Source organism: Anopheles coluzzii, chromosome X (genome assembly GCF_943734685.1).
Source record: "Anopheles coluzzii chromosome X, AcolN3, whole genome shotgun sequence".
Lineage (NCBI taxonomy): Eukaryota > Metazoa > Arthropoda > Insecta > Diptera > Culicidae > Anopheles > Anopheles coluzzii.
In genome coordinates this window covers 18,449,117-18,471,416 of record NC_064669.1, presented here as the reverse complement: position 1 = coordinate 18,471,416, position 22,300 = coordinate 18,449,117, and the positions used below count along the sequence as shown (strand labels likewise).

The 22,300-nt window shown below is 47.5% G+C and overlaps 2 protein-coding genes across 3 annotated transcripts; one reads left to right on the top strand and one right to left on the bottom strand.

Annotated features, from left to right (window-relative positions):
• Positions 1-1,808: 1,808 nt before the first annotated feature.
• LOC120960510 (diacylglycerol lipase-alpha) lies at positions 1,809-15,034 on the top strand. 2 transcript variants are annotated; one of them, XM_040384356.2, is made up of 11 exons: positions 1,809-4,902; positions 6,051-6,145; positions 6,229-6,335; positions 6,421-7,025; positions 7,125-7,223; positions 7,307-7,507; positions 7,603-8,021; positions 8,435-8,809; positions 8,890-9,022; positions 12,034-12,141; positions 12,235-15,034. In XM_040384356.2, the coding sequence occupies exons 2-11, from the start codon at positions 6,051-6,053 to the stop codon at positions 13,915-13,917; spliced, it is 3,825 nt and encodes a 1,274-aa protein (XP_040240290.2). In that variant the 5' UTR covers positions 1,809-4,902; the 3' UTR covers positions 13,918-15,034. The 2 variants fall into 2 exon arrangements, with proteins under 2 accessions (XP_040240290.2, XP_040240289.2); XM_040384355.2 differs by having other exon boundaries at positions 12,034-15,034.
• On the bottom strand, positions 9,029-20,029 carry LOC120960536 (uncharacterized). Its single transcript, XM_040384357.2, has 3 exons — positions 19,947-20,029; positions 19,725-19,852; positions 9,029-10,173 (listed from the first exon to the last, which is right to left on the bottom strand). The coding sequence occupies exon 3, from the start codon at positions 10,171-10,173 to the stop codon at positions 9,121-9,123; it is 1,053 nt and encodes a 350-aa protein (XP_040240291.2). The 5' UTR covers positions 19,725-19,852; positions 19,947-20,029; the 3' UTR covers positions 9,029-9,120.
• Between the last annotated feature and the right edge of the window lie 2,271 nt (positions 20,030-22,300).

The following is a 22,300-nucleotide window of genomic DNA, read 5'->3' as shown; positions in this document are numbered from 1 at the left end:
GATCCTGTGAAGGGCATATTGTTGATTCGCACTACTGACGACAGTACCACAAGACTGGCTCGACAATTTGACAGAGTTTTCCAAGCAACCGCATGATTTCTTTAGCATGATTTTCAACACGTATCGAGCTGGATTGAGTGACGTGTTGAAAATCATGTGTGAAACTGAAACTTCATTGTGAAGCAAATACATCATCTTGGAGGCGGTGAACAATTACAGCGTTTTCCAAATCACTTTCGAGTGTAAATATTGTTACTCACCGCGTACAACATGTTAATCCACATCAATCTAATATTTCATTTTCATCATAATAATTTTTAATTTCTTCAGCATGATTTTCAACACGACTCAAGCTGGGCTGAGTTTGACAGTTCTTTGTTATGTGTTGAAACTGAAATTTCATTTTGAAGCAACCAATTTCAATTTTCAGCAATTTCATCAGCAGCAATTTCATTTTACACCATTTGACAGCTGTTGAAAAACATCTTGGATGCGGTGAATAATTATGTGCACCTTCAAAATTGACTTGGAAAACCCTGTATGTGCACTTTCAAAATGACAAAGTGACTTGGAACCCTTGGTGAATTACAACCACTTCCAAAATGTTTTCAACAGTTTCTGATGCAGAGTGTCTAATGGTGTATTGCATCACCCATCATAATACAATTTTATTTCTTAAACATGATTTTCAACACATAACAAAGAACTGTCAAACTCAATCCAGCATAAGACGTGTTGAAAATCGCGTGGAAGAACTGAATAATTATTGTGGTGCAATTACAACTGTGGTAAAACATTCCGCAAGCAAAGAAAAATATTGTAAACATTGGAAATTGACTCGGAAAACCCTGTATTCATACAACGATAAACTTTGTAACGTTTCCAAGTGAGTTTGCATTTGAGAAAACAGTCAGAATACAGAATGAATATTATTACAATACTATTCAAGCTGCAACAGCAGCAAAAACCAAAGACACAAGTTATAATCCATGCAAAGCAAACAAAGATCCGTTGACAATTCCTTCATTATCCCCATCCGGCTTGCCAGCAGAGTTGGTCCCACTCCCTTGCGCGGAGGGTGAAACCACACGCGTTGCCACCTTCTGCCTGTGGCTAGCGCGCGTCCAATCGTTTCGACAAACCCCCTTTCGCGTAACCATCAGCGCTGGGGTGACCGTGGACAATTCGCCGATTTAATACGACTTGTGCCGTACCCCGTTGGACGAACGCCGAATGTAGCACACCGTACTAGTGATGGGTAAATTCAACAAAAATCCGGAATCGCTTCCGAATGACTCTGCCAAAATTGGAAGCGGTTCCGGAAGGTAGGTGCAAAACTCCGACCTTGGAGCCGCCTGGAGCCGTTCGGAGCCGTTCGGAGCCGCCCGGAGCCGTCCGGAGCCGTCCGGAGCCACTAGTTGGCAGCCGGAGCCGTCCGGAGCCGTTAGTCGGCAGCTGGAGCCGGTCGGAGCCGTCGTAGCAGTTGGAGCCGACGGAGCCGGTTGGAGCCAGTTGGAGCTGGTTAGAGCCGACGGAGCCGTTGGGGCCGTCGAAACCGACGGAGCCAGTTGGAACCAGTTGGAGCCGTCGGAGAAGTTGTAATAGTCGGAAGCATTCTGAAGCGCATTAATTTCCCGATATTAGTGATAATTTTATTGTAAAAAACAGCTTATGAGTAAAAAAAAAGTCTTCTTCATTTATTGAATGAAGTTTTTTTGTGTGTTTTGTTTCAAAAATAAAGCCAAAAGTAATTGGTTGCTCCATATATATATATATATGAAAAAAAAAATAAATGAATCAAATTAGGAGGTCAAAGAGCAATAGAACTATGACGGGAGGTGGGTTTGATAAAATACGAAATAACGAGGCAGATGAGTGTAATTATAGCAGTTTTGCACGGTTGTTTACATCGACTAACGTGTATGGTTTAGGCCGCACTTGTTTTTTACCGAATAACATGATGACACATGGACAAGACGAAGAATATAACTATCAATCATTCGTCCATCTTTTATGAAAATTTTGATTAGTTTTTCATAGTTTTTCCCTATATATATAAGGAGCAAACAATTGTTTTTGACTTTATTGTTTAAAAAAAAATACAAAAAAATTTCAGGGCAATAACTGAAAAAGACTTTTTTTTTACTCGAAAGCTTTTTTTTTTAAATGAAATCATCGCTGATATCGGGAAATCGTCCGGAGCGAATCGGGATCGGGAAAGCGTTTCAGAATACTTCCGACTATTACAACGACTCCGACGGCTCGAACTGGCTCCGTCGGCTTCGACGGCACAGACGGCCCCAACGTCTCCAACCGGTTCCGTTGGCTCCAACGACTACGACGGCTCCGTCGGCTCCAACGACTACGACGGTTCCGACCGGCTCCGGACGGCTCCGTCGGCTCCGTCAGCTCCGGACGGCTCCGGACGGCTCCGACGGCTCCGGACGGCTACGGACGGCTCCGACGGCTCCGACGGCTCCGAACGGCTCCGGACGGCTCCGACGGCTCCGGGCGGAATCGACGGTTTGAATTTTTCGGAATCGGAGCCGGAGTAGCAATGCTCGGAGGCGATTCCGAGCCGTGGATGCGATTCCGGTTACCCATCACTACACCGTACGCGTTCGGGTTATCACAAAACGCTCGAACGTCTCGTGCGCGCTCATGCGCCCATGCGCCCGGAAACCTGAACGCACCTTCCCCCGCGGTGCGATGCTCCTCCACCTCCTCTTCGCCGAACGATCCCCATTTCTCTGTGCGCTTACCGGCAACGCTAAGCGGCTGTCGGAATTGAAGTCGGAAAATGAACAGGAAAATGTCAAATCAGCTCTTGGAGCCGGGCGTCCGGAAAAGCCTACGCACCCCTTCCTCCGTTTTTTGCTTGAATAAAGCAGAGGTAGAGAGTGTGTGTGTATGTGTGTGTGTGTGAGAGAGAGAGAGAGAGAGAGAGAGAGGAAGAGAGAAAGAGGGATAAATTATGTTTGCGGTTTTCATTGTTTTTTTTTTTTAATTTGAATTGTTAGCTAGTTGCTACACGCGTTGCTAGGTTCGTTCCTGGGACAAGCTCTTGCTAGAATGCCATTAGTCTGCCTTTTTGATGTAATGTTAAGTTATGTAATTTTGTTGAATGAACCCAAATATACTATTCTGCAAGTGGATTCGCTACACGTTGGAGTTTGAAACGTACAACACAGAGCGAGCACCCTACCCGAGAAAGAGCGAGTCAGTGAGCGAGCGAGCTTTTCAGATTTGAATTTCAAGTCAATTAACCCGTCGGAAACTCAATTCGAAAATTCAATCACTCCCTCAGCGTTCCCGTACCCACAACCGTACGCGGGGCGAAGGCGCTTGGTTTTTCATCTTCCTAATCTATCTTCCACCATCCGCCTTCGGAAGTGTTTGTGTGTGTGTTAGTGTAACCTGAATCCGTCGTGGGCAACGTGTAGGAAAGCAGGGCGCAAGTCATGCGATAAGGAAAAACCATCCCTCCGGTTACCGGTCCCGCGTGGAAAATCTAAAACTCTAGCACATGCCCCCTCGGTGATTTGGTCTGCATTTTCACACACTCACCGACGCTGCTGTGTTTCTAAGTGTGTGTCTGTGTGTGTCTTTATAGCAAGACGAAGCAACAGAGCTCGGTGTTCTGATAAGCTTCGTTTCGAAGCGAAGAAATGCAGACACACGATAGGGATGAGCGGAAAGATAAGGGAAGCCATACCTTCTCTCGTTGAATCCAACTAACACAAAGCGAGAGAGAGAGAGAGAGAGAGAGAGAGAGAGAGAGAGAGAGAGAGAGAGAGAGAGAGAGAGAGAGAGAGAGAGAGAGAGAGAGAGAGAGAGAAAGAGTGAGAGGACACGCTGCTGCTCGCCACAGAGAACCACAGAGAAAGTTTGTCCTTCGCGGTTATCCTACACCCCCGCTTCCCCCGCCCCACGTCTGGTCTCTTGCGTACTCCGTACTCCGGCGCTACGTACGAGACCGCGAGCGTGCAGTTGCGCACTTGTGCTGCTGAGGCGCGCGCACGCGTTTGTGTTGGTGGCGCGTACGACACGCCGTTCGACGGCATTTGTGGCTGAGTGTGTGTGTGTGTGTGTGTGTGTGTGTGCGAGTGCACTTGTACACGCTCTGGTGGGACGACGGTTTTTCCGAGCCGTGTCGGTCAGTCGACATCCCTACCCGTAAACGAATTGGGCTACACATCGGGTGTGCCTCCGCGTGGACCCACGTTTTGAAAGCGGCACGGCTTGTCTCCGCGGTCCGCACGAGCCATACAACAAAAAAAAACCGCGCACCCCAACATTTCCCCCAATTCTACCCCGCACAAACAGCAACACAAACGCACACGAAAGCGCAAAGAAGCGTGGTGGTGGGTGTCATTAAGATCGGAACGCGTCCTGCATGTAAAAATCTGGTAGTAGCAGACCAACGCACCAGCCAGTCCGTGTGCGGCGTGTGTAAGGCAATTGCCAGCAAAACGGGAGCCGTTGTGAGCGTGCCGGAGGAGCAGCGCACTGTGTGTAGTGGCCGTACTTCGTCGTGCACAAGCCGCCCCCATTCCACCCACGCTGTGTAGATGGTTGTTGGTGGCTCCCCAGCACCGGGAGCGCAACATTCCCAGTGACAGTGGCAGGTTGCGAAGAGGCAAGGTCCGGCACCCGCAGAGGACGACCACGGCGACGACGGAGACGACGACGGCCACTAGACCGCCACGAGCCGACGGTGGCAGCGCGGGAGAAGCAATGGTGCCGCCGCAGGCCAACGCCAAGTGGTCGTAATATTCCTGCCCACGCTGCTCCGCCCGCACCACCACCCACCAATCAACTCTCCATCCAGCACACCGCCACCTGTGTGTCCAGCACCGCTATCAGCACCCTCTATCAACCCGTACCGTCCCGTACTGCGCGGTAAGTAATGGCGGCGGTGATCTCCCCCCTCCCCATCCCTTGTGTTCGCGTCCGTATCGCTTCGCTAGGAATCGTGCCAGGGAATGTGACACCAACATCTGGTATCTTTATTCCGAGACGCCAGACCCTAGCGGTACCGCCCACCAATAAATGTTGTGCTCTTGTTTGATGGTGCGGATGGCTCCAGCCGTCTTGGAGCTAGTGCCTCAAGCCGTCTCTCAATGCTCCTGAACACCCACCTGCTAGTCGCCCCCCCCCCCCCCCCAAAAAAAAAAGGTCTCAGGACCTCTTCAGATTTCAGACCTCTTCAGCTCTTCAGGACTTTGCGGCAATAAACCAACCACGCTGTTTACTACCTCCATCGCCCGAGGAATTGAAGTGGACGAAGAGCGTTGTAAAAGGTTAGAAGAAGAAGAAGTAGACATCTTCATTCACACATCGGCATTAGTGGATGAGATAAGAGCCGGGTTGAGACGAAGGTTTTGAAAGGTTTTTTTTTAGTTTTTTTTGTTGTTCTGTGTTATCCCAAACGCCATTAAACGGTTTAATGTTCATGTGCATGGTTTGCAACGCTGGAACACTCAGTAATGGCGTCTAATGGCGTTTGCCGGGGGTGTGTATATATGGTCCACAAAAAAAACAAAACAAAACAAAAACCTGCAGTACTATGCATTAAACACACACACCCCCACAATTACTCAACGGGCGATGTAACGCGCCAAAAGTAATGATGTCATGTTTTACAATGTCCCATAAACCTTTTGCCTTTGCCAGGCTGAGGTTTGCGTCCTAGGTGTAGGGTAGGGGGGGGGGGGGAGCGCTTTTTTGTTGTTCTTGCTGAAACGGTAAACTAGAGCACACAGGGACAATCAATCCGCCAGGCCAACCGAAGGACGATCGATGCCCGAAAGACGACCCATCGTCGCCAGCGCCATTTCTCAATGTCAAGTCAATGTTGCGTGAAGTAAGGGACCCGCTGATTTTGGAAACAAACTCACCGTAATGCACGCTTTGGGGAGTCGTTTTATTTCTACTAACGATAAATTTATTAAATTTCACTAACTTATATCTAATATCAACGGCATTACCCGCTTTCGTTAACACTCCTCTCGTGACTTTTGCCATTATTTGTTTATGCGCTTTCGTAGATGCCCGGCATAGTAGTGTTTCAGCGACGATGGTCCGTCGGTTCGGACGATCTCGTAGTTCCCGGTCTGTTCCTGCTTGTCATCCATTTCATATGGTAAGTGTCCCGCTGCATCTAGCCCACCTGCTGCCCCCAGCATAGGCGCCGCTCATCATCGCAACTATCACACCCTTTCCCAGGCTCGTCGTGCTGATGGTGATGACGCTAACGTTTCACTTCGATCGAGCGGAGTATTGCATACTACAGCTATGGTACTTCCAGATTGGGTACATGATACTGCTGGCAGGTAGGGGAAGCGTTAGACCATTCCGGTTCGTGGGCGTTTTTGTTTTTGTTGTTGTCACTCATCCTGCATACTTCCTTCCCACCAGTGTGCATGTGCCTGGAGCTGTCCATCTGCGTAGTGTCGATGCGGGGCAGCATCCTCGACACCGAACCGAGAGCATCGATGCAGTACCTGCTGTACGCCCGCGTCCTGCTGATGCTGGTCGATCTCGGGCTGCTGACCGCTGGCATCATCTGGCTGCGCGATAACTACGCGACCTGCCCGGCCGAGGAACCGAAGGAGGTGGTGCTGGCCGCGATCGCCTGCAATCTGTTCGTGATCCTGAGCATGTTTACAACCGTCTGGTGCACCTTCGATCCGGCCGGCCGGTCGTGGGTGAAGATGAAGAAGTACCAGCGGTCGATGCGCGAGTCCGAGTCGCGGTTCAACTACAAGCGGAGCGGCAGCCGGAGCCGCAACTGGCGCCAGCGCAAGGTGATCCGGGCGTACCAGGACAGCTGGGACCATCGGTGCCGGCTGCTGTTCTGCTGCATGGGCAACAGTGACCGCAGCCGCAACTCGTTCACCGACATTGCCCGCCTGTTGAGCGATTTTTTTCGCGACCTCGACGTGGTACCCTCGGACGTGGTGGCCGGCCTGGTGCTGCTGCGCAAGTTTCAAAAGCTGGAGCGGGAAGTTATCGTGCGACAGGTAAGGGGGCGGTAGGGACAGCGTTCGGCTGTTCGATGAGAGACACGGGAGTCAGGGGGACGAAACATTGCTAACGAACCCGTTCTCATCTTCTCACAGCAAAAGAACGGAACGCACAAATTTCTATCGGGAGTCCCCATAACCGCTAGTACCCAGTTCCTGGCCCTCAACGACCCGGTAGATTACGATCATTTCCAGGTAAGCGATGTTGGCGCCGTGTCCTATCAGTATCGATTTACTAGCTCGATTTCTTAATCGGAACTCTCTCCCCGTTTTGGCAGGCGGTTATTCGGTATATGTACTTTGCGCAAGGTGCGTACGGTTGGCCCATGTATCTGATGAGCCACTCGAGCACCGGCGTATGTCAATTGGCGTCCGAGCTACGGTACTGCTTTTGCAGGCGAATGCAGGTCGACGTGGTGGACGATAACTGCTGCTTCTGCAACTACGCGGCGTTGAAAAAGATGCTGGAGCTGGGTGAGGTACTGTGGCACCGGCTTAGAGATCCGTCGGTCTCCCCTGTGCAGAAGTAATTCTTAATCTACTGTATCTACCTGCTTCGCCGTCTTCCCAACAGGTTGAGGTGATCTACGCTACATATCACGTCGATATCGCCGAGACGCCGTTCTTCGTTGCGATCGATTACAACTACAACAAGATCGTCATCAGCATCCGCGGTACGCTCAGCATGAAGGACGTGCTCACCGACCTGAATGCCGAGGGTGAGCCACTGCCGCTGAACCCGCCGCGGGAGGATTGGCTCGGGCACAAGGGTATGGTGCAGGCCGCGATCTACATCAAGCAGAAGCTGGAGGAGGAGAATCTCATCCAACGAGCTCTCAAACACAATCCGGCCCGGGGAACGCAAGGTTTCGGCCTGATATTGGTGGGCCATTCGCTCGGTGCCGGTACGGCGGCCATACTGGCGATACTGATGAAGCAGGAGTACGAGGTATTGCATTGCTACAGCTACTCGCCGCCAGGGGGACTGTTAAGGTAGGTCGCCGTTAAGGCCGGGGTACATTGTACGTACTCGCTAGTGAATTTTTTATTCTCACTAGCGCATCTGGCGGCAACCAGCACAAGCTAGTGGTCGGTATAATTTATGTGTTAACATTATTCATACTTGGCGTCGCATCAATTTATGACCAGGCTATCTGTTTTCCGTTTAAAATGTTGATCAACGTCGATAAATTGATACAAATCAGGCCGTCGAGTGTTCGATTGTCGTTACTTTTTGACAGATAAATTATACCAGCCTCTAGCTTACACCCGCCGCTGTTAGGTGGCATACGCGTACACAAAAATTACACTAGCAAGTACGATCATTGCAACCCGGCCTTTAGACGCCGTTGGAGCGAGATGCTAATCAGTTCGAATTGAAATTTGGCCTACTCCTGCCTGTTTAGCATGCCTGCGATAGAGTACAGCAAGTCGTTCATCACCTCCGTGGTGGTGGGCAAGGATGTGGTACCGCGCATCGGGCTCTACCAGATGGAGGCGCTACGGGCGGACCTGATCAATGCGATCCAGCGCAGCATCGACCCGAAGTGGAAAACGATTGCCTGCTCGGTGATTTGCTGCTGCTGCGGACCGGAACCGACCTCCGTGATGATGATGTCGACGAAGGACTCGAACGTGCAGCGCTACAAGCAGGACCGCAACAGTGCCCGCCAGAGCACGGTACACCCGAACGACAACTCGATTGCACTCACGCTGCACCATCCGCTTTATCCGCCGGGTCGCATCATACATATCGTTCGACACCATCCAGCCCAGGAAGAGTAAGTGCACGCTGCGACTGTTGCCTCTGGCCGGCACCGCAATGCTTGCTAATCCACTGCTTATACTTATTCCGTGCTAGGCAAATGTTGAAAAAGCGTGACCCGGTGTACCAAGCGATTTGGGCCGACAATAAGGATTTCGACGAGGTGCTCATCTCCCCGGTGATGATACAGGACCACATGCCCGACACCGTACTGGCAGCACTTGAGAAGGTACGGTTCGTGTGTACTTACGCGCTAATAGTTTGTAGTTGGGAATGTATTTTAACACAGCTCAGGTAGTGGGCGCGAGGCGTGGTGCCTTCGCGGTTTTAGGGTTGTAGTGTGTTCGGCTCCAGCGAGTACAAGCTCAACTTGGCCCGCACCGGCTTGCAGCCATGGCGAGTAGCGTTGATTTGCTTTGCCACCTGCTGGACGATGTATCCGCCGGTACCGTCTAGCTCCATGCCCAGCTTGTCCGCTTCCCGGCGAATGCATTCCTCCAGCTCGCTGCTCCCGATCGGCCTAAACTCGAACAGCCGCGCCTCGGGAATGGACTCCGCCAGCAGGGTCGCTTGCCGCAGCTTGCGCAGTGCCTCCGCCTGGAACACAAACACCATCTGTAGTTGCAGATGGTACTGCCTGCTAATTGCACGCAACCGTTCGCATATCCTCGTCACGAGCCGCGCCCCGTCCAGGCTGACGTGGTCCATCACCAGCAGGTAGTGGGCACAGTTGCCGTGCGTAAGCGCGGCACGCTGTATCCGGAACAGCGTCGCCTTGAATGCGGCGTAACGCTTCCGCTCGTCGCTGTACTCGCTGCCGGTTACGTGCAGGACGTTCGCCGGGTACGGATAGTGCTTCGCGAGCAGGCTGGCCGTCAGGCTTTTGCCCACCCCAGTGCCTCCCACGAACAGTGCACAGGTGAGGGGCGTTTTGCCCACTGTCTGAAACCAGTGGCCGAGCTCGGCGGCAAGATGCGGCTGGCCAATCACCGCGTCCTCCACCGCCTGCAGGATCGGTGTGAAGTTGGCGGGCCGCTTCGAGCAGAGGGCGCTCATTTCCTGTGCCAACCGCTCGTGCGCCATATGGTATTGGTGCTTAAGCTCTTGGTAGAAATGGTTAGAGGCTCCTAGATAGACGCCCAACGTGCCTATGCCAGCAAGAAGCAGTAGCGTTTTAAGAATTTTCCAAACCATCGAGCCTGAACGTTCGGCAGGCGAGTTGTTCTTAGCGTGCCGTCTGTCGTCTTTTTTCGGCTGCACGTTTAACTTCCGTATGCTGCAGGATGATCGGACTCGCGGCCCCCGGTTTGCGTCCCTGGATGAGCTGCTCTCGTACTCCGGTACCTCGTCCGTATCCATTGGTTCTGGTTCGGTGTTCATCTGACGAGAAAACAGGAAAAAGAGCGGAAAAAGGGAATACAATTGAATGGTATTGTAAAAGTTTAAAGCAGAAATGGCAAACTGGTAGCCACCTAGATCTTTCGGTGTGACTCGCGACCGCTTTAGCTAAAGCTATATCTATTTTTCATTACTTCTTCTTCAGCACATTTCAGGCAATGCCGGATATGAAAATATTTTCATACTCCAACTTTGCAGGTTTATCAACTAATTGTCAGACTGTTCCTGACTGACCAACAAATCGTCACAAAACCTTAACGAAGTTTTCCCCTACCTTATCTGTAAGCATGTATGTACAAAAAAATAAGGTGAAACACCAAAAAATGTTTGAATTGTAGAAGAAAAATGAAACCTGTATATTTTGCGCATAACGAGCATTCAAATCCGGTCACTTTGATTTTGTTCAGTGATAGCAAAATTAATAAAAAATCTTTTTTATTAGTTTAAAAAATTCAAATCATATTCAAATCAAGAAAAGCTATTTGTTTAGCTTCAAACTCGCACAAAATTATATGTGATTTTTGAACATTACTTTTTTTAATACTTAAACAAACAATAAGGGTACTTGGAGACCAAAAGAGCAATTTCTGTAAGCAAAAGGGTTCGACAAATTAAACAAAATCGCTCAACCAATGGGAATGATAAACGCAAGCTCTGACACTTTTTTGCATATTGTTTCGGGAACCCTTCTTTAGGAATAGTTGCCAGTGCTGCAAAATGTCATGAGCATCACGAGATGTTAACCAACGAAAACAATGAATGTATCCGTGGTAGCTTGATGCTCATTGCCGATGCTCGATTAAAGTGCGTTATGACAAGCCGAACACGACATGCGAGTGCTTGAGTCAAACCCGATACTCTGATTGACAAGCTGAGTTTAATGACGACGCAAGCATAATCATGATTTTTTCTGGCTATGAACGGTGCTGCCAAATGCCATAAATCACTATTTCAGTCATCAACACTCATGACTGAAACGAAGCTCAAGTCAGACCACGTACACAACTGAAATGATCAGAGGTGAGACTCAAACAATTGGATCAATCACAGCTCCCATGACTATCGTGATGATCCCCAACACAAAATGTCGCGGATAAGTGACTGACCAAGAGTTGGTTGCACAAAATGTCACAAAGCATGTGATAGTCGCACCAACTGTTCGAGTCTCAACTCTGATCATCACAATACAGCTCCTGACGCTGACATGACATTTTGTTTCAGCCTGATGACCTGAGCCAGTCATGACAAAACTGTGTCTGTGACATTTTGCAGAACTGATCACAGTAAAAAAATTCATGGCTGATCTAGGTCGCAAAAATGTCACGAAGCATGTATTGGTCACACCAAACGTTTTGAGTACCACCTCTGGTTATTGTACAATTGAGTACGTGACGCTGACATGGATTTTGTTTCAGTCAGATTTTTTGATCACATTTAATGTGACATTTTGCAGCACTGATCGTTGCAGCTTAGAACCTATACTTCAACAAAATGTTTAGAAGTCAGCTGAATTTAGATGTCACCAAAAACACGTGTTACTTTTGATAGGATTTTACAAACGATTTCAAGCTAGTGATTGCTAGCTAGTAATTTGGGTTCTTATCTTGTTAGGTGGCACAACATTATCCAAATTTGAAAATATGGCCTATGTCCAATTGAAAATAGTCTGCTACAAACGTCCTTTGGGAAAACGTGTCTTAGATTTAATAACATTTATTTTACATTAAAGTTGTTATACTGTTGTAGCGTAACTGTTTCCCAACATCAAATCAAAAGGAACTGCTAACTGCAAATGAGTTTGACATCGCTGGTTGAAAAGCAACTTTTCTTCTCCGCCCGCAGGTCGTCGCGTCGATTGGACCGCAAAAACCGCACCGACAGTTCACTAGCCCACCGCCGGTCGTGCCGGACGTCGGGGGCGGCCCGCTAGCGTTCGGAGCACAGTCAACCGTAAGCCAAACACTTCCACCCACTCTCGCCTCACCTGTCGCACAACATAAGATCTGTCTGGAAACTTCTTTTACCAACATGCAATTGCTACAGCTACACCGGGGCGAGTCGCACCAGCACCAGCAGCAGTCGCATCCGTTCGCCGACCATTCGAAGGCGTCCTCGCTAGCGGGCAGCGTGGTGCTCGGGCAGCCGAGCGCCCAGTCCAGCCTGGTCGACGATAGCGGCATCCCGCAGAGCATCTCCGGCCCGAGCGAGGTGACCACTGTGATCCTAGCGGAAGTACAAAGCGCGGCTCCCCCGCTGGCAGCCGTATCATCACCACCACCACCACCGTCAGCACTACCCTGCTCCACCTTAGCCACCGCGCGCGTCCCGCCGACCGCCGGCAAAACGCTCAACTTTATCGCTTCGGCGAACCCGACGCGTAACGATATGTACCTCATGTTTCAGCCGGCCCCGGTGGCCGGTGGTCCGGTCCGGGGCGACAGCCTGTCCCTCGGCATAACGCGCCGTAACTCGTACGAGGTGCAGAAGATCGATCTGATCCACGATGACTGGTTCGGGATGGCGCCGCTCGCCAGCCCGGAAAGCCTGTCTGAGCTGTCCAGCATCAGCTCGCGGGCCAGCATGTCCCTGCCGGACAAATGCTTCGAGGGAGGGGCGGTGGGCAGCGGCAGTGGCAAGGAGGCGCGCCAGCAGCGGGCGCCCACTGACCCGCTCGCGGCGGAATCGCAGCTCCACACGCCCAAGGTGCTGCGCCGCACGCCGAAGGTGACCGGCAATCTGTCAACCTGCGCGGAGGACGCCCGCACCGTCTACCAGTACAAGCGGATGGGCAAAATCTTCGTCCTCAATCAACCGTCGTCCGACTCGAGCACCACGCTGGACAGCTACGACAACGAGCAGGCGGTGGCGGCGGCGTCCGGCTCCACTTCGCTCGAGGAGAACGGGCTGTTGGCGACGATCAGCGAGAAGGACATTGCACCGCTCGTCGCTGCCAATGGCAGCAGGGCGCCGGCCCCGGTGGACGATCCCAATGGTAACAGCACCGCCCGGTGCATCTCCAGCTGCCCGGCCTGTCCCTGTCGGACTGCGGCGGGCGGCAAATGCTGTCCCAAGTTTAATCACCGCGAGTGTTACAACTACAAGTACACGTCGTTCAACGTCTTCAAGTTTAGCAAGGCGAGCAGCAGCAGCAGTAGCGGTACCGCCATTCCGCCCCCACCTGCAGCAGGAAACGAGGACAATAATAATGTTTACCAATCACCGGCGCTGCAGTCCGGGCCGGCGATGAAGGCTGGCCTGCTCGAGTCACACTTTCCAGTATTCTACGGCAAGGGTGGTGGTGGTGTGGATGAGAGTGCAGCGGTCGGCACGCCTTCCTCCTCCATCTCGCCGCCCGCTACCACTGCCCGATCCGTCAAACCGCTGGTTCCGATACGGCTCGGTGGTGTCGTGCACCACGACTCGGTGGTGGTGGTGGCGGCAGCGTCCGCTGCCAATGCGCACGAGCCACGAAACGAAACCTTCCCGCTGCTGGTCAACCTGGCTGAACATTCGTCCCCGAACGGAGGGTTTGGGCGCAGGAAAAACACCGTACATCCGACCGACCGGCAGCTGATCGCGGTCGATGGGTTTCATCCGCCCGGCGCGGACAGTGCCGACGGGCCGGGTTTGTCCATCGGCTCCCACCATTCTCTTAGCAGCAGCGGCGGCAGCAGCAAGCAGCAGCACCACGCCCAGCAGGTGCACCAAAGCGAAAGTAACGTCTAATTCCACCCCCTACCCACCCACCCCCTGTTGTTGAGCCCAAACCCAAAGTAGAACGAACGTGTCCGCGGGATAAAAGTCTGCTTTACTTATGCTGTTTTTTTAAATCTCCAATCACACAACTAAATCACTTTCCCAAACCGAAATGGACTGTGTTAGTGTCTTGCGGTCTTCATAACAAAAACTTTTTGTTCATTCAGGGGCATAAGAGGATCTTGTGGTCATGCCGGGTTTTGCTAAGGCTTCAAACAGATGACATTATTACCAGCAGACACCAAACACTGGTAGAAATAAATAGAGCTTTGAGAACCATAGCTCTTGAAGTTGAAGCCTAAGGCCCCTGTGTTGGGCCTGTGTTTGGTCTTTTTTCGATTTTCTATGTTGTTATTGAAGACATTGAGTTGAAAAATCATCTACTGAGTGCAAAAAAGGAAACACTGCAGGCAGCTACAATATCAGAAGATGAACAGTCCTGAACCTTGCAAAGCATATGAAGCGTAATGCTGTACAAAAAATCAGCAACTTTTTGCTTTAAATCTTTTATCCCGACGGCAAGCGTCCCTGTGGGCTGTGGGCGATGAGGAATCGCTTCTAGTTCGCTAATTCACTTGACTTCTCCCCTGACAGTGAGTGGAGTGATATTAAGAATTACCTCCGGAGGTTCGGAATAGGAATACGATTTTTTATTCGCGTCTGTTGACTACTGCTCCCTGGCAACCACTACTTTTGCTCAACCAGGACCAAGCGGGACCCGAAGAAGTGTACAGTTGTGCCAAAAGCGAGAGACAGATGGAGAGAAAGAGAGATAAATAGAAAGTAATAAGAAGAAGAGAAACAAAAACAAAACAGCAAAAATAAAAACGAAATCAAACCAGGGCCTGCAGAAGCGCATACCCGCGCATGCACGTGGTCCCGTGCGTTACGAGATCTTTTGCCAGCGGATTTCCACATTCCCTGACGGCTGCAGCTGGCGCAATGTTATTATCATTTCAGGAGCGGCCAGGGCTTGCTGGCACTTTGTTTTGGGTCGAGGAGGTTTTGTTGAAATTACATCCCCGTCATGATAGTACCTCCAGATTGATTAGGTGTTCACTAAATGCTAGTCAAATAGTAGGGAGATATATATATATATATATATATATATATATATATATATATATATATATATATATATATATATATATATATATATATATATATATATATATATATATATATATATATATATATATATATACATATAATTTATACATTTAAAGTGCAGCGATACTCCGTTGAAGAATCTCGAATTGTGAATGTCAATTTTACTATACACAACACGCGAGTTCGTGCGCGAGGCTTGCCGCAAGCCAACACGCGGCAAGCCGAGGGGGAGGAAGGGAAACTTTGCGCAGAGCATTTATAGAATGAGTAGAGTGTGCAGCAAAACTACGTTGGAAACTATGAAAGATAGAGCGAGGAAGGAGGTGACTAAAGATAATTAGAATAACGAGAAAAGAATTGTTGTAGCGTAATTGATAAACCAAGACAAAAAGAAAAAAAAAACAAACACTAAATTCGAATATTAGATGGATGGACAAACGAAAGGGTACTATATTCTAAATTTACGATCTTATTAATCAACTGCAGGACGGCGTAGGCGAGAGATTACGTGTAAACGTAAGCAAAACAAAAAAAAACTACACTTAAATTAAAAGCGGGCAAAATAGCCGAGATATAAATTGAAATTGATATAAAATTCCAATTAAAACCGAAAAAACGGGAACGCATTTAAACAAACCCTTTAAAGCCAATTTTACTAAAACAATATATTTCTCTTACTATCTCTCCGCCTCTCTTTCATGGACAAACAAAGATACACAAACAAACCCCCATCCTACTGAATCTAGAGATAAAAATTCTTTACAACGTCCAAGAAAAAAGAACAATAATAGTCCAGCAAGAGCGCGCTCGCGTTTGCAGCCACGTGTTTCTTTGGTTTTGTGTTTCTTCTTTCTGGGATAGTTCCATAGTTATCCATTTTTGTCCGCCAAATATAGAAACAAACAAGCCCTAGGGATCGCAGGCAGGCATATTTTTGACAGGTTTTACAAAACACACACACACACACACAAACAGCGAAAATAATCGCAATTGCAACAGCGCGTGTATTCTAAAACTGATTCAGTTCCGAACAAATCGCAAACCCAAGTATAAAAACGTATGCATCTAGCCCGGTGTAGCCTATCGACAATGATATATTGTGTTACTAGAGGATGCGCTAGCAGAACTATTGATATTTTGAATAAAAAACAAACAGAAACGGATTTTTTTCTAACTCCCTTATTCTAGGCATGCGGTAGAGGCAGCTAACACTTTCAGCCCGGCGCTAATTTCCATCAACTTTCCGGTACGTCGGCATTAGTGATGGGAAAAGTGAAGTTTTCGTCGAAATCGATTCCGGCTAGCTCCGATGTTTTCTGGAATCGATTTCGGATAGCAGGACCGGAATCAGTTTCCGGAATCGATTCCAGAATTGGCTCCGGAATTGACTCCGGAATCAGAATTGGCTCCGAAACCAGAATTGGCTTCGAAACCGTAGTTAGTTTCGGCATCCCTATATGAATAGACGTTTGGATCCAATGATGCTACGCATTAATAGCCGCAAAGAGTAAAAATTTACTTTTAAACGATCTGTTCTCATTGAAATTCCTAGACTTACAGGGTTTTCGAGGATTACACCTGTTCTCACTTTCCTCTGAATCTTTATCCAGTTGCTATGGATCGCAATCCATGAGATTGGATCGCAATCAACTACGTCTGAATCGTTTGCAGCTACGTTTGGATCGTTGTCAACTACGTTTGGATCGCTCTCAGCTACCTTTGGATTTTACGGTTGCTCGCGCAAATTTCATTGCAACACATAGTGACCGCTCGGCGTTCCCCATAGCGGTATTCCTTACGTAAAAAACGTTCTTCAACTATAAATTTCATACTTGCCTCAATTTTCAATTAGTAAGGTACCTCCCGAAAGCATCGTTGTAAGAAGCTTAAGAATTTGAAAAGGTTTGTTCAACATTCGTAATCTTTCGAATAGTGAATCAGAATTCGTTATTTTTCTATCTTTAACTGTATCTTTTGCTTATAGCAATATGGAAACTCGTAAAAACAAGCTTACTTCTAAGGAAGACCGCGAACGGATAGTGAATGCCTACCTGAATGGAACCAACATGAAAGAAATAGCAAACATGTTGAATATGAAACATTCCACGGTTCATAGTGTAATTAAAAAATTTAGAGACACTGGGACAGCTAGTGCTACAGTTAGAGCTACCCCAAACACAAGGAAGCTCAAAGAAGAGCACGTTGAAAGCCTGCGTCGTTGGATAGATGAAGACTGTTCAATAACATTGAAGCATCTTGTCGCAAAACTATATGAAAATCATAACGTGGCTGTTTCAATTTCAACAGTTTCACGAGCTATTGAAGGTTTCCATTATACATTCAAAAGAATGCATAACGTTGCGGCACGGGCTGTTTTGCCATCCGCTGAGGACGGAAGAAAAGAATATGCTGAAAATTTCATTCAACTACGCAATGAATATGCAGACGATTCCATCGTTTTTATTGATGAAGTTGGATTCCAAGTTTCAATGAGAGTTAATTATGGCCGATCGTTGGTAGGTCTAAGAGCAGTCCAAGTGGTACCTGCTTTACGTTCGCGTAATTTTTCAGTTGTATGTGCCATGACAAGAAACGGGATGCTTCATTATGAGCTGCACAACAGAGCCATCAATAGAGAAAAATTTACGGATTTTTTGAATAATCTCCAAGCAAAGCTTGAAAATTCAAACATTCACAGATGTGTCATGGTGATGGACAATGTGCCGTTTCATCGTAATCGCGATGTAAAAAGCGTTATAGAAGACAACGGCCATAAATTGATGCTTTTGCCGCCATATTCTCCATTTTTTAATCCCATAGAGAATATGTTTAGTAAGTGGAAAAGCTTAGTTAAACGTTCGAAGCCATTGAATGAAGATGAGTTAATGGATGCAATTAGCAACGGATCATCTTTAATTTCCAGAGATGACTGTGAGGGATTCGTTCGCCACATGTTGTCAAACATTCAAAAATGTATAAATGGTGAAGTAAGCTTCACATAGTATATGTAAATACATAAAGAATAAAATATTAAAATTGATATTCGACTTTGGAAATGAATGCCTTAATTACTTGATTTTCTTTTCATAAGCTTAATGCGTCCCGCGGTCACTGAATAAACTTTGCGCCGCAACGAGATTAACGCGAGCAACCGTAAAATCCAAAGGTAGCTGAGAGCGATCCAAACGTAGTTGACAACGATCCAAACGTAGCTGCAAACGATTCAGACGTAGTTGATTGCGATCCAATCTCATGGATTGCGATTCATAGCAACCGGATAACCATTCAGAGGAAAGTGAGAACAGGTGTATATAGACATGTTCAGCGAGTTGTAGATTCGTTCAGGCATATAATAGACTCTTTCAGCGAGATATATAATTGTTCGGATGTAGGCGTAGACATGTTCAGCGATTCTATAGTGCTGTCATTTGTTTTGTTTACACACTGTGCCGCAGGGTTCAATTTTTGATTCTTAAAAGTCCTAAAATAAGCTAATAATAATTCCTCAAGCTGGTTAATACATAAATTAGTTGAAAAAAGCATATCTTTTCGAAAACCGTTTGTTTACCTTCTGATGAGAATTATGCAAGCTGCAGTCCAAGGGGTACGAAAGTGACAGCTCTACAGTATAACCGATCATGTCTACGCCTACATCTGAACAATATCTCGCTGAAAGAGTCTATTATATGCCTGAACGAATCTACAACTCGCTGAACATGTCTATATATTCCTCGAAAACCCTGTATATCGTGTCTGAAACATCTTATTTCAAATCAAGAACTGATTCTCATTCCGTAGCTAATTCCAAATCTGGGATCATTTCTGATTCCGTTACCGGAGCAAAATACGATTCCCAGGACGATTCCGATTCCAGTGCCGATTCTGATTCCGGAGCCAACTCCGGTATCTGCTCCGGTATCGGCTCCGGAATTGATTCCGAGCTCCCACCACTAGTCGGCATCGCCAACGCAAGCAGTTGATTTTGAACAAAATATGCAGGAATCAGAATTGATTTTTTGCTATAATTTCAACTCTTCTCCGTTCATCAATACGCTAGTGTGAGATTTTTATAAACCGTAAAAATTCTTAGAACACGATTCTTCTATCTGTTCGATTTTCATGTGTTATTCTACCGCTGCTATTCATGTGGGTTGTTCCCTACAATAGTTCCCAATGATTGTTGTTTTGCGGCAAAAGGCCGGTGGCCGTCCCCTGGGCAGAGGCGGATTAGCCAGTCCGCAAACTAAGCTGCCGCAACTAAGCTGGGCCTCCAAAAAAGGAACACACTCTCCGCTCACAACTAAGTTTGCTTTTCAATCATTCTCTGGTTTATAACTCCTCATACAACTTCTCGCTCGACAGAATCGCCTACATTCGTGGGATCGCTTAGGGCCCTTGCTCTTGTTAATGCGGATGCTCTGCCCCAGGGAAAGTTCACGGGCGACTGAACGTGAACAATCTCACCGTAGTCTTTTAGGTAAGATGACTGTGCTGGCTACTCTTCTATTTGTTGTTGTTCGTACCTCACCAGGAAACAGCAGTGCTGCACCGTCACAGGCTCGAGGCCTCCAGCGACCGGTTGGCCGGTCCACCACGCGTGCAGCCCAACAGGGAGAAAAACAATTCAGGGGCTTAAATATATGTGCAATGTGCTGCTGTCTGCTTACCTTTCCGCGGGCTTTTAGTGAGTGAACCGTCGACAAATGGATTACACTTTTTTTTGTTTTCAATCAACAAACACGCCAGCAACTACTGGAGCTGCCAAAATGATCGCTCTGCTTGTTTATCACAGCTGCTGCAAGAGGAAACAAGAAAGCGGGAACTTTTAAATCTTCAGTCTCTTTTCCAGAAACCTACGATTCCTACGAACCTACGTCTCTTTTTCTTACCTACGATTTGCACAATGGATGCCGGCTGGTCGTGCTGTTTCCTTGCACTGATTGCCACAGCTGACGGTTGACCGGTGTGTATTTTGATTTTTGGAATTTGACGTTTGAACAAAACGGCACGATCAAGGTGGAATCCAAGGTGGATTTAAAAATATCAGGTGGTGGACTCTAGTGCATTTTGACAATTCGTCACTTGACGTAAGGTCCCCAGGATTCAAACTTTGTTTACATTTATTAAATTTGTTCATTTAATTTATCTATCCAATTTTTTCGATTAAATATTCTTTAAAAATATATTTTGGACTTTGCAAGTTCTTATTAAACATTAGAACATGGATTAAAGTGTGTTATTTTGTTTTATTCCGTGAATTTATTCCATAATTCATTGTGTTTTCGACATTTTTGGAGATAAAAATTAAGAAAACCATTATTTTTTTCAATTTTCACATTGATTCCTTATTATCGACGAGCCGCATGGACAATTTACGCGAGATTAGAACTCTTACCCAAAAGCGCTATAACTACACCTCATTATACATTCCACCCAAGGTGGAATGTCCCAAGGTGGAATGTATAATGAGGTGTAGTTATAGCGCTTTTGGCGATCCCCCCCCTGGGCTCCGATTTTGACAGATGGTTTTCCGCTTGTATATGTATTGATGGATTATTTACGTTTTGCATGGTCAATATTTGGTGGAGATCAATTTGCGTGAATATTTTAGTTTATTAGAACACAGTCCGTGATTTAAAATGGAAATTTTCCTTCGAGAACTTGAAGCGTTCGCCAAAAGCGGAAAACTAACTGTCAGTTTTCTTCGTCAATTCTTCTTCCACCTAGCTGTCAAAACGGGCTTATAACTTGACCTGATATCTTTACGGTCCTTGGGCACGATGCAAACACGCGCACGCACACACACACACATACACACGTGTGGTCGCGTCTATGGAGCACTGACAGCATTGCCGCGCACACGACTGACAGCATGTGCAGCGCAGGGTGCGTCGACATAAACAAATGCTTGACCGTCCCAGGGTGGGGTCCAGAAAATATGTGGAACAGATGGTTTCTATTTGTAGCTTTCATAATGGTATGATCTGAGAAAAATGAATTTATGTGCCTCGGTGCCCAACAATGTTTCAGAACATAATCACTCATATCATCATATCATATCATATCAGTGACCGTCACTCCATGTGGCAAGCCATTTCTATACTTTTTCTACAGTGTAGTTATCATATCGTTCGGTATATTATACCCACTAGCAATGTGCTCTCTGGTGCGAACCTACGACTCCGATCGGACACCGACTATTGTTAGTCCGATTTCGACTCTGGCAAAATGAGAATCACTCGTTCCGCCCGGAGTCAGAGTCGTCCGGTGGTGGTTGGAGTCACCTGGAGTTGGAGTCGTTCAGAGTTGTTTGGAGTCGTTTGTAGTCGACTGGATTCGTACGCAGCAATGTGTTTGTGTTAAGGGTGTTATCATCTTTTTTTTTTTTGTTTTTGTCCGGACTCCGGACGACTCCGAGGGACGACTCTGGGTGACTCTGGGAACCTCTGGGAAACTCCGGACGACTCGGGAAGACTTTGGACAACTTGAGAAGATTCCGGACGACTCCGGACGATTCCGAATGCTGTACGGATCTACCTTACGGAGTTGGTTTGGAAATTTTCGGAGTCCAATCGGAGTCGACTAATTTAGACTGCAGCAAAATGGGACCCACTAGCACCACCCGGAGTTGAAGTTGTTAGGAGTCGTCCGGAGTCGTCCGGAGTCGTCCGAAGTCGATCGTAGTCAACCGGAACCATTAGGTCTTCGACGATTCCGGATGACTCCAACTCAGAACGACGGATAATGCTGGACGGTTCTGCCTTCTGGAATCGGTTCTGAAATTATTGGAGTCGGATCGGAGTCGATACCAGATTCTTGCCAGCTTTATCCATCACTAAGGCCCGTGGCAACGCTCATCCGATGCGATTTTATCGAACGCTTCTGTCAAACGCTATTTCGGCTCATATTGCGAAAATGTGAATGATTTGAATGGTTTTACCATTATAAAAAAATTATTTCATATTGTTCCTACATAAACTGCATGATTGACATTGACAGATAAAATCGGATGCGACGATCCGACCTAATCAAATTTTTTTGATTCCGTCGAACGACAAAATCGCACGTCCGACGTTATCTGTCAAATCTCATATAAATCTCGTCCGATAAAATCGCATCGGATGAGCGTTGCACGGGCCTAATACCCACTATGGAAGAAATGGTAAAAGTGCCACATGAATTGCAAGCAGACAACCCCTGCTTTTCCAAAAATTCCGTACACCGCTCCATTGAATCACACACA